At 32.3% G+C, this 12,164-nt stretch overlaps 1 protein-coding gene across 3 annotated transcripts in view; it reads right to left on the bottom strand.

Annotated features, from left to right (window-relative positions):
* LOC139529072 (lactase/phlorizin hydrolase-like) overlaps positions 1-12,164 on the bottom strand; it is a 112,986-nt gene that overhangs the window by 36,877 nt on the left and 63,945 nt on the right. For all 3 annotated transcript variants that reach the window (XM_071325320.1, XM_071325322.1, XM_071325321.1), the window contains 10 exons: positions 10,952-11,212; positions 10,320-10,503; positions 9,097-9,336; positions 8,115-8,247; positions 6,678-6,862; positions 5,698-6,027; positions 4,467-4,594; positions 1,165-1,422; positions 629-815; positions 27-242 (listed from right to left, as the gene is read on the bottom strand). In XM_071325320.1, the coding sequence (XP_071181421.1) occupies positions 27-242; positions 629-815; positions 1,165-1,422; positions 4,467-4,594; positions 5,698-6,027; positions 6,678-6,862; positions 8,115-8,247; positions 9,097-9,336; positions 10,320-10,503; positions 10,952-11,212 (2,122 nt within the window). The remainder of the gene's footprint in view (positions 1-26; positions 243-628; positions 816-1,164; positions 1,423-4,466; positions 4,595-5,697; positions 6,028-6,677; positions 6,863-8,114; positions 8,248-9,096; positions 9,337-10,319; positions 10,504-10,951; positions 11,213-12,164) is intronic.

The following is a 12,164-nucleotide window of genomic DNA, read 5'->3' as shown; positions in this document are numbered from 1 at the left end:
ATTTTGATTTTTAAATTAATACCCACCTTTTAACATTTTTTTCTCCTCAGAAGTAAACATTGGCAGACGACCGTCATTCACAGTAGATTTCATTATATCTGGATAGTCACCGTTTCCAAATATAGGATTAGCAAACCAGTCAAAATAGAATGCATTAGCTCTCTCTGCTGCATTCCAATCTCCAGGGCTGTATTTCCTCAATGGTTCATTCCATGCTGCCTCAAGTGATATTCCAATTCTACCTTTAATATATATACAAATAAATCTATATCTTAAGGTTTAATCAAAATCATTAAAAATTACTACTTTAAAAACAAGAATATAAGTTAATACCATCATGCCTCACTCCCATTATCAAATTTACATGTTAGTGAAATGCAAAATTAGGGACCCAAACTAATTATTACTATTTAGTATACATATATCTAACTAAATTTATATTATAATGAACATGTATATTATGTTTCAAGTCGATGTGACCACAACCTCAACTATCATAAACCAAAACTTAGCCTGATACAGGACAGACATATTGGTGGACACTCAAAGAGATGAACATACTGCAAAAGATAATGTCCCCTTACAATGATTTCTTACTTCCCTTTTAAACCAAGTAGATACAACATACCTTTTTGTACATCTCTGTATTTTTTGTCATATGTATTGTAAACCATGGCATGGGCTCTCAATAGATTGTGACCTACTAGATATGTACTTCTACCATCCTCATTGGTAAATCCTGGAGCTGTAGTTCCTTTTCCATATCCATCTAATGCTATGCCCCTTGGACCATGAATTGTCACCCATGTCTTTACCTTAAGTAAGGATAGATCAATATACAGCTGGTCATATAGTGGTATGCACAGTTTTGCAGATGAGCTATCATATATAAGCCAGAGTATATTAACATTGCTTTAGTTGATAGAAAAAAATGTTTGCATGTGGTTTTATGTTATAGTTAAAAGCTGAAAACCTAAAAATTGCAAACCCCTGTATTATCTATCAGCAAATATTCTTTGTTGAATGGTTGTCTATTTACTATATTTTTAGGGCTTTAGATTTTATATTGAAACCTTCACTTAATATCTTTTTATTCAATCTTTTATCTCAAATGAAATTTAATACTAACTAAATACCTTAACATGAATACATATAGACACTTACCCTGTCACCAAACAATGAGAAACAAAGGTCAGCAAAATCATTAAATAAGGTGGCAGTATCCTCATTCAACCATCCATCCTCGTCCATTAAAGATTGAGGTAGATTCCAATAAAACAAGGTAACTACAGGTTCTATGTCAGCATCAATCAAAGCATCAATCAGCTGGTTGTAGTACATAATCCCAGCAGCATTAGTTATATTAGTTGTCCCTTGTGGTAAAATTCTGGACCATGATAAGGAAAACTTATAATGACTGACCTACAAGTATAAAGTTTAAATAAGATCACCAAGACAACATGTTCTTTGGAACCTTTAATTTATTGGATATACAAACTAACCTGGCCAGTTTTGTGTCCTACTGCCAACATATAAAGTCAGCACATTTTTTATGCTTTTTGCTAAATTGAACATGCCAGGCATGAATTTCATAGTAAGAATATCACATTACCAATAAAAATACCAATTCAAGTACCTCAGTTGTATTCTAACAAATTTCTAGTAGAAAATATTATGTATTTCCATATGGGCCTATATATCAAACCATGATGACCATTTTGGATAAGCATCATTTGCTGTCACATATTTCAAAATAAAATACTCATACATCACATTGATTCATCACTTTCTTACAATACCAGTTAAAATTCTGATTGATTTCAGTATTAGATAAGGAATATACGAATCAAATTGATTTATTTGATGTTGGTAGAGAGCGATTTTTTCTGCTGATGGATATTGTAAAATATAAGCTGAAAATTATTTTCTGGAGGGTTCTTAGTTTCACATGTCATCTTAGACAAAAGCAAAAAAGTCCATATTATCTCAATGAATACATTTTTTCATAATACCTATTAATGAAATACTGATGAATAAAATTGAGAAGGAAACAGGGAATGTGACAAAGAGACAATGACTCCACCAAAAAGCAGAAAACATCCCAGACCACCAATGGGTCTCCAACAAAGCAAGAATTCTGCAGCCAGAGGCAGGCCTAAGTTGGCCCCTAAACAAAATGTGTACTAGTTGGTGATCTTTTTATTGCATTAGTTAGTGTACTTACTTTATAAAAAAGAAATATACTTGTTTTAAAAGTTTTAAGCTTGTTATGATAGTGTTGTATCATAACATTATTATTGATAACTCATTGTAAATGTGAAATTGAAAGTGTTTTCCTACATTATAATGTGCAATACAGGATTCCCTAATCTGTCAGCAGTTAGATGAAGGATGAGGAAAATCTGTCACTCTTTAGGCTTTCAAAGAAATCTTGTTTCATATACCATGTATTCATAAATCCTAAATATTTTCAACATATATATATAACTTTAACAAAATAATAGACAACTTATGGTAAAGACATAGGAATCTAAGATGATGATGATAATGAATGGCAAATTAATATACAAAAAAGAAGATGAGGTATGATTGCCAATGAGACAACTAGCCACAAAAGACCAAAATGACACAGACATTAACAACTATAGATCACCGTACGGCCTTCAACAATGAGCAAAGCCCATACCGCATAGTCAGCTATAATAGGCCCCGATAAGACAATGTAAAACAATTCAAACAAGAAAACTAACGGCCTTATTTATGTAAAAAAAATTAACGAAAAACAAATATGTAAAACATAAACAAACGACAACCACTGAATTACAGGCTCCTGACTTGGGACAGGCACATACATAAATAATGTGGCGGGGTTAAACATGTTAGCGGGATCCCAACCCTCCCCTAACCTGGGACAGTGGTATAACAGTACAACATAAGAACGAACTATAAAAAATCAGTTGAAAAAGGCTCAACTCATCAGATTGACAAAAATACAAGTAGACGTGGCCGGGTACTTATACATCCCGACACAAAAAGACGCAATGAACAGATCTGAGAGTACTCGCAGTTATCTGACAGCTAGTTCAAAGCCACTAACAACTAATAAAAAATCATGCATCTAAGACTAAACAATCAATCCGTACACATCCAACTTCCAATGGATTTAGTGTACAGACGTCATAAACAGCCAGAGAAAAACATGACATTGTGCAATGCCAAGTTACAGGTATCGACAGATTGTAGATCCATGAATATATATATATGTATATAACATACTAGTAATATTTAGTTAGCTTTTAATTTACTGATAACAAAATCAATATTTATACCAATAAAAACAATATTCAATGATCTTACTACAGTGTTGAATAGGTAACCTTTTAGAATAAGTTTATTTAAAGGAGCGACAAGTTTACATGGATCATTTTTAAATTTCCGGGCACGGTTAACAACATTTCCATAAAAATGAGGATGTGCTATCCTGTTTGAAATAAGTTTTCTACAGGTACAACTAAACTTCAAAACCAAATCTTTATATCTATGGAAAAATTTAGTAAAGGTTTTAAGTAATTCATGGTAACGATATCCCTGGTTTAATAATTTACCAGTAATACATAGGTTGCGTTCGTTAAAATCAAAAACGTCACAACAGACACGGGCATAGTGAACAAGTTGTGAAATATAAACACCGTAAGATGGTGCCAAAGGAACATCACCATCTAAAAATGGAAAATTAACAATAGGGAACGAAAAATCGTCTCTTTTGTCGTAAATTTTAGTGTGGAGTTTCCCGGAAATTTAAAAATGATCCATGTAAACTTGTCGCTCCTTTAAATAAACTTATTCTAAAAGGTTACCTATTCAACACTGTAGTAAGATCATTGAATATTGTTTTTATTGGTATAAATATTGATTTTGTTATCAGTAAATTAAAAGCTAACTAAATATTACTAGTATGTTATATACATATACATATATATATATATATTCATGGATCTACAATCTGTCGATACCTGTAACTTGGCATTGCACAATGTCATGTTTTTCTCTGGCTGTTTATGACGTCTTTACACTAAATTCCATTGGATGTTGGATGTGTACGGATTGATTGTTTAGTCTTAGATGCATGATTTTTTATTAGTTGTTAGTATATTCTTCAGGACGAGAACATGTGAAAGGAATACATATATTAATTCTGCTTTGTACTAGACCATAATGCTGCAGAGAGATATGACACCTTTACCTGTACACCTTATTCTGACTCCAAGTCGAAAAGTCTTTGCTCATATTACTAAATGATGCATGATTAGTGGAGAAGCAGCAAACACCAATTTTGAAGTCTTGTTTGTGATCCGACTGGAGTTTGAATTCAGGACCTCCCACACTTGAGGCTAATATGCTACCACAAGACCACTGAGGCAGTCAGGAATCTAAGAGCAAAACTACAAACCATCAAAGTTTCTTACATTTAGATCCTTTAGAATGTTAACATCATCCATATATAAATGGTAACTATCACTTGCTACATCACCAGTCTCATTGTTCTTTGCCAAACCATCATGTACAAACTGATCCCAAATACTCAGTCCTTTACCTATAGGAAATACATGAAAATCCATCATTTTCTAGTTGATGACAAAATTGCTTAATTCTTTATTGGTTATGGGTATATATTTTTATTATTACATTTCTGCAAACAAAAGGCTTTCCAGAAATATAAGTAAGAATGAGTTAAGGGTCATTGCAAGTGAAATAGATGGTTAATGGTAGATCTTTTGAAAACTTGAGGACATTGTTAAAAGAAGTTTATTTAAACTTCCACTCCAAAATATATTTAATTCTATAGTTCTGGTATAATTTCAAAAATTAAATCTCAAATTCAAATTTTTTAGCCTTAAACTTCCAGTAGACTTTCAAGTAATCCATTATAAAATACTTGCATATGTTGGTTTTTTTATCTTCCATACATAACAATATAAACATATAGTCAAAAAGTTTAATGTAATTTTAAAAGGCTTTTCAAAAATCATGTTTTTTAGTTATCTAGATGTACCACCAATCATTATCACCAAACTATTTCCAGTTTTGCATTTTGTTTCACTTGACCAAAATCCTAAATCAATCATCAAGAACATTGAAATTTTTTTTTAATCCTATAAATATCTATAGGTTGCATTTCCATAAATATTGACAATGCAGTTTCCCATAGGAACTCCTTTTACGGCTTAAACTGTACCACTTTTACCATGAAGTTTTGAAAAAAATCTTATCCTAGAATTGAAAGTTCATATGCACTACAATTTTTTTCAAAGGTCAAAATATAGGGCTGTGTGGCATATTTTCAACATTTATATGCCCTGAACTTTTCAGAGTTTAAACTAACACTAATTTTCTTAACTACCGTAACCGTTACCACAGATTTCAATGTAGACAATATGCACATGTATATTTACTGGTAACATTCCCAAGTTATGTCTCTATGAGATGGAACACAGAGAGCATAACTGGGTACCAGTATGTAAACAAAATTAATTTTCTATGAGTATTCTAGATGTCCCCAAAAGAGGCGTGGTTTGAGAAACAGCTGTATTTACAAAGTGCAACCTATAGTCAATGTTATTAAAACTTGAGATTTTTAAGGTTTTAAATGATGAGTAAGTTCTACATGTAAATTACAGACATCAATAATAAACCTACCATCTGCATCCCAGCCTCCCTCTATCTGGTATGCTGCAGTATTAACGCCCCAGGAGAAGTTCTCTGGAAACATTCCATAATACATCTCATTCTCGTATTCTATAGTAGGAATTCCTCCTGGTGCTGTAAAGGTTCCCTGAACAAAACCATGATCTTTAATTAAATTGGAGTAATATAATGCTGACAATTTAGGAATTCTCGTTCTCTCAGGATCATTGAAGTCTATGTAGTGAAGGCCAAACTTCTCGACATAACCTTGACCCCATTCAAAATTATCCATCAGACTCCAGGCACTGTATCCCTTCACATTACATCTGTCTAACTTCACAGCTGTAAAACAAAACCGTAAATGCAACTTGATTTCTGTGTGTAAGATCATACAAATTCATAAGGATTAAATTTATATATCGTTCAAAATATTTAGAAGAATAACTAAGAATTATAAATTTCAAGTTATAACATATCTATATAAATACAAGTCTACACAAAGGACATGATGGTGAGTCATGTCTATGCAAAGTTGAAAATGCACATTTTCATTAAAACGAATCTTAAGTTCATGTCAAATTCACAAAATAAAATAAGATACAATTTGTCAAAAGTCATATAGTTAAACAGTTTAATTTCAACCAATCCCTGGGTAAAAGTTTTTTTAACCATAAACCTCATTAGACTTTTACAGGTGAAAACCATCAGCTTGTCCAAACTATTTTGTGTAAACAAATCATACACTCAGCCTTACAATGTATATTTTTCAGTAAATAATCCTATTAAAATAGTTCATGTCCTATCTAAATATTTGGTCAAACACATTTTAAAGGCCTCACTGTTACTTTGAGATAAAGAGCAGCAATAAAAGCCTATATCCTTAGCTTTCTGTGTGTTTTTTTGCTGTGCATATATACTAACTTTGTCATGGATGGATACCCGATATCCTTTCTTTTCTATTACAGTGTAAATAGTAATGCTATACAAAATACCTTTTAACATTTCATTAATGTAAGCTCTATAATAATTAACTCTGTGTTCATCGTGTAGACTTCCATTTCTATCTGAGACGCCATTCTCTGTTACATATGTAGAGATATTATTGTAGGTTTTAGAAATCCAGTTCAGGGTTTTCCTCAAACCAAATGGAGTAACCTTTAACCAATCAGAACCAGACCTGTGATACAAAAATAATTGTTATAAGTATAGTAAACAGAAAAATAAGATTTCTTCTGAAAAGAAGACTTTTTATTCTATGAACAATACAAGATGAACATGGAACTGTTTACATCAATTGAAGCTAATATAACTCCAATAAAGACTTGTACAATTACAGCCATTAAACTTATGCGTAGATTTCGTCTTGCTTATCATTTTAACTATTTAATGTGTCTATCTTTATATTGAACATTTTTAAAGATAATAGACCCTTCTTTTATCTAGATACCCAAAATTTGCCCTAGTTGTTTCAGAGAAGAAGATTTTTGAAAAATTTAACAGATGCAAATATCATAAATACCCAAGCCATGATAAATCCCCTGTGCCTCCATTCCCTTTATCTGTATCATAACTAATCATAATTACCCAAGCCATGACGGATCCCCTGTGCCTCCATTCCCTTTATCTGTATCATAACTAATAATAAATACCCAAGCCATGATGGATCCCCTGTGCCTCCATTCCCTTTATCTGTATCATAACTAATAATAAATATCCAAGCCATGATGGATCCCCTGTGCCTCCATTCCCTTTATCAGTATCATAACTAATAATAAATACCCAAGCCATGATGGATCCCCTGTGCCTCCTTTCCCTTTATCAGTATCATAACTAATAATAAATACCCAAGCCATGATGGATCCCCTGTGCCTCCTTTCCCTTTATCTGTATCATAACTAATAATAAATACACAAGCCATGATGGATCCCCTTTGCCTCCTTTCCCTTTATCTGTATCATAACTAATAATAAATACCCAAGCCATGATGGATCCCCTGTGCCTCCATTCCCTTTACCTGTATCATAACTAATAATAAATACCCAAGCCATGATGGATCCCCTGTGCCTCCATTCCCTTTATCTGTATCATAACTAATAATAAATACTCAAGCCATGATGGATCCCCTGTGCCTCCTTTCCCTTTATCAGTATCATAACTAATAATAAATACCCAAGCCATGATGGATCCCCTGTGCCTCCATTCCCTTTATCTGTATCATAACTAATAATAAATACACAAGCCATGATGGATCCCCTTTGCCTCCTTTCCCTTTATCTGTATCATAACTAATAATAAATACCCAAGCCATGATGGATCCCCTGTGCCTCCATTCCCTTTACCTGTATCATAACTAATAATAAATACCCAAGCCATGATGGATCCCCTGTGCCTCCATTCACTTTATCTGTATCATAACTAATAATAAATACCCAAGCCATGATGGATCCCCTGTGCCTCCATTCCCTTTATCTGTATCATAACTAATATCTTTCTTTACATCTTTATCTTCTGGATAGACTAAGAAAGATGTATAAAAATTCAATCCAAGAAAGTCAGTACTTCCTGTAAAAGAAAAAAAAATCTTTAGAAGTATAGAAATAATACAAATCCCAAAATAAAGATAAATGGCTGAGATAATCCAAATGATTAACAAGTTGATACACTCATTGTCACTATTCAAATATCTACAAACATCTAAGTGCATTACTGAAGGATCTTATAGGAACAAAATGTGTATAAACACATTATTGCCAAGCTGCTTACCAAATGTAAAGGATCCCGCTATCATGTTTAACCTTGTCACATTCTGTATGTATGTGCCTGTCCAAAGTCAGGAGCCTGTAATTCAGTGGTTGTCGTTTGTTGATGTGTTACATATTTGTCTTTTGTTCATTTTTTGTATATAAATTAGGCAATTAGTTTTCTTATTTGAATTGTTTTGCATTTGTCATTTTGGGGCCTTTTATAGCTGATCATGCAGTATTGTCTTTGCTCATTGTTGAAGGCCGTACAATGAGCTATAGTTGTCAATTTCTGTGTCATTTGGTCTCTTGTGGAGAGTTGCTCATTGGCAATCATACCACATCTTTTTTATATTTGTAGTTTAAAAAGGTTGGCATGTATAGTTACAAAGATTCCAGCATTCCAACTTGACTATACATTCAATATCAAATAAAATAAATGAAAAACAGAAAAAAATTATACATTTTGTGTAATGAATGCACTTTTCTGGATGTATATTCCTCTTAAATACTAAACAAAATAATAAGAAACCAAAACTTGTAAATTACTTACGTTTTATAATGTTCTCCTGATTCAATTCACATATCAATACTCAAAGGGAGTTCATGTTGTAACAAAAAATAAATTTCTTTTAGAAGACAAGATTTTTGTTTACCATTGTATAATTACCTTTCAGATATCTCTGTTCTTCTGCTGTAAATTCTGGTAGTCTTGATTTGGCAAGATTTTGTAGAAGGCTGTTGTTTCTTACTCTACTCTTCATGACATCAGGATAGTCACCAAACATAATCGGATTGGCAAACCAACCAAAATCAAACTGCATGCTACGCTCTGATGCCTCCATATGTGAAGGGTCATAGGGATCCAATGGTTCAGCCCATCCAACATTTAAGGTGATGCCAACTTGACCTAACATTTAAAATAAAAAATAAATCAAAAATTGATTATTGCCATTCAGGAAAATCTGCATACAGATATAAGAATACAAGTTCCTATTATTGCAATATTCATGAAATCGTATTTTCCTTTTAATAAAATCCTTGCAATAATTTTTGAGTTAAACATTCCATTTTAGATTGAATGATTAACTGTTGGTGTTTAACACCACTTTCAGCACTAATGGCTATTTCATGTCAGCCCCTTTTTCTTCGTGGAGACAATTGCAGTGCTTAGAAAGAACAACTCATGTCCATTGGGAGACCCATATTCCTAGTCAGTTAAGGTTGAAGTCATAAACACTTCCTGTATGCTGGGTTTATAACTCATAACCCCATGTGTTGCCTGATAGAGTGTTTCTGTTTATAAGGAAGCTTTTAAACCAAGGGTATCAAGCGGTAAAGATGAGTTAAGTCATTCCTTCAAAAATTAAACATACACCCTCATAAGTTGCTTGAATATTATGAAATATCTGTTTCGCACACAATCCCGTCCTCTTTTCCATGATTGTGACATCAGTGAATTAAGACTTATCACCTAATTTTCATTTACATTATCACCTAGCTAAGATAGGTGCCACATCCAGAGCAAGATCTGCTAACCCTTCTTGAGCATCTGAGCTCACCCCTTGTTTTGTTTGGGTTTGTGTTGCTTAGTTTGTGCAGTGTTTTGTAGACTATTTTTGTTGTTTTTCATTGTTTACCATGGCATGGTCAGTTTATATTCAACTTATATGTTGTTTATATTCCTTTGGTATATTCCACATCTGTTTTGCTATTGTTGGAAAATCAAAATGCACTGCTTTTATCTGAATTATTTTTATAAAATTTGTGCATATTTTTAATAGTAAAACTTGAATTTTATAACAACAAATATCATGAATGATTTTTATTTCAATATCACTACTACATTTCTATACTTATATTTTGTGGAGAAACATAACAATTTTTAGTTACCTTTTTGTGTTCCTTTATATTTCCTTTCATACAGTCTATAAGCCTTCATATGAGCCCTGATTATATTGTGACCAACAACATAGGTATTAGTACCAGGTCCAAACTTTCCTGGAGCAAATGAGTTAACTCCATATCCTAACCAAGCAACGATCCAGGGTTCATTAAATGTTATCCATAGTTTAACCTAAAATAAGTGTATAAATGTCATAAAAATCACTGGGGAAATAAATACATGTGAAATGAAACCTTCTTAACTAAACTGTACAATCACAAATTCCAAATGTGTTTATTCTGAACAATAATATCAAATCAATATAATTTCAAACATATTTCTGATACAATACTGTAAATTTAGAAATTATTGCGAGGTTTTTATTGATGTGAATAAGGCGACTTCCTGCATATCCCAATAATAAGAATGTGCATTCTGAAATCAGATACAAATCTTTGTAGGCAGATGTTTTTGAAATCACAATAATCAATATGGCATTTTTGTCCATTCCTCCGAAATCCCTATAAAAATATTTTAGCAGTAAGTTTTATAAAGCATACACAAAATGAAAGTTAATTTTTTCACTAGTAAAAGTTTAAAATAAAAAAAGATAGAAAACAATTAAATTGCATCATCTTACTCTATCACCAAATCTTCCAAACAATAAACCAGCATAGGCCTCATAGTAATCTGCTATAGAAGAGTTCAGCCATCCACCATGTTTTTTCTCCAGTGCAGCAGGAAGATCCCAGTGATAAATGGTTATCATTGGTTTTATACCAGCTTCCAGCAATCCATTTATTAGGTTGTTGTAATAGTCTATGCCTTCTTCATTGACATTGGGCAACTCTCCATCTGGCAATACGCGAGACCAGGATATTGAAAAACGATAGGAATTTACCTAAAATGTATAAAAATAGATGTGTCTGATTCCATGGAAACCATTATCAGTTCAAATCATCCGTAATCAAAATCCAAAAAAGAAATTTCTGCTGTTTAACATAGATCTAATAAAATAAAAATTCTGGATTTTATTTTCATTATTTCGTGTAAAGCCAAACAAAATAGGTGGGAGTACTTGTTGAAGAGATAAACACAAAACATTTCAGTCATAGCAGATCAGAGTAGATATATCTTTCTTGAGGCAGTACAAAAATATGGTAGATTCTGTCGATGCAAATTTGAAGAAAATATTCTGAATATGGAAATAAACAACTGCGCCATGAGCGCATGATACGGCCGACGTCTTGTGTGGAAGTTTTATGCAATAATCATAAATAGTTTCTGAGAAAGTTTTAAGCAATAACCATATATTGTTTTTGAGACACGGCGGGACATGTGAAACCCCCAACCCTGTTTTTTTTTTGAAAAACTAAATATCACTAAAATAAAATTTTGAATCAAAACCAAAAAGTATACAGATCTTTAGATTAATATAACAAAAAAGTGTGTAAAGTTTTAAGCAATAATCATAAATTATTTTTGAGATACGGCGCGACATGTAAAAAAAAACCTCCCCTGTTTAACAAAATCTCAATAACTCCAAAATAAAGTTTTGAATCAATAACAAAAAGTATACAGATCTTTAGATTATTATAACAAAGAAGTGTGTAAAGTTTTAAGCAATAATCATAAATTGTTTTTGAGATACGGCACATGTAAAAAAAACACTCCCCCTTTTTTACAAAATACTCAATAACTCAAAAATGAAATTTTGAATCATCACCAAAAAGTATACAGATCTTAAGATTAATTAAACAAAGACATGTGTAAAGTTTTAAGCAATAATCATAAATCATTTATGAGATATGGTGCGACATGTAAAAAAAACCTCCCCCTTTTTTACAAAATAC

This window comes from Mytilus edulis, chromosome 6 (assembly GCF_963676685.1).
Source record: "Mytilus edulis chromosome 6, xbMytEdul2.2, whole genome shotgun sequence".
Taxonomy (NCBI): domain Eukaryota; kingdom Metazoa; phylum Mollusca; class Bivalvia; order Mytilida; family Mytilidae; genus Mytilus; species Mytilus edulis.
Note: the sequence above shows the minus strand (reverse complement) of the source record. Positions and strands in the feature narration are given on the sequence as shown.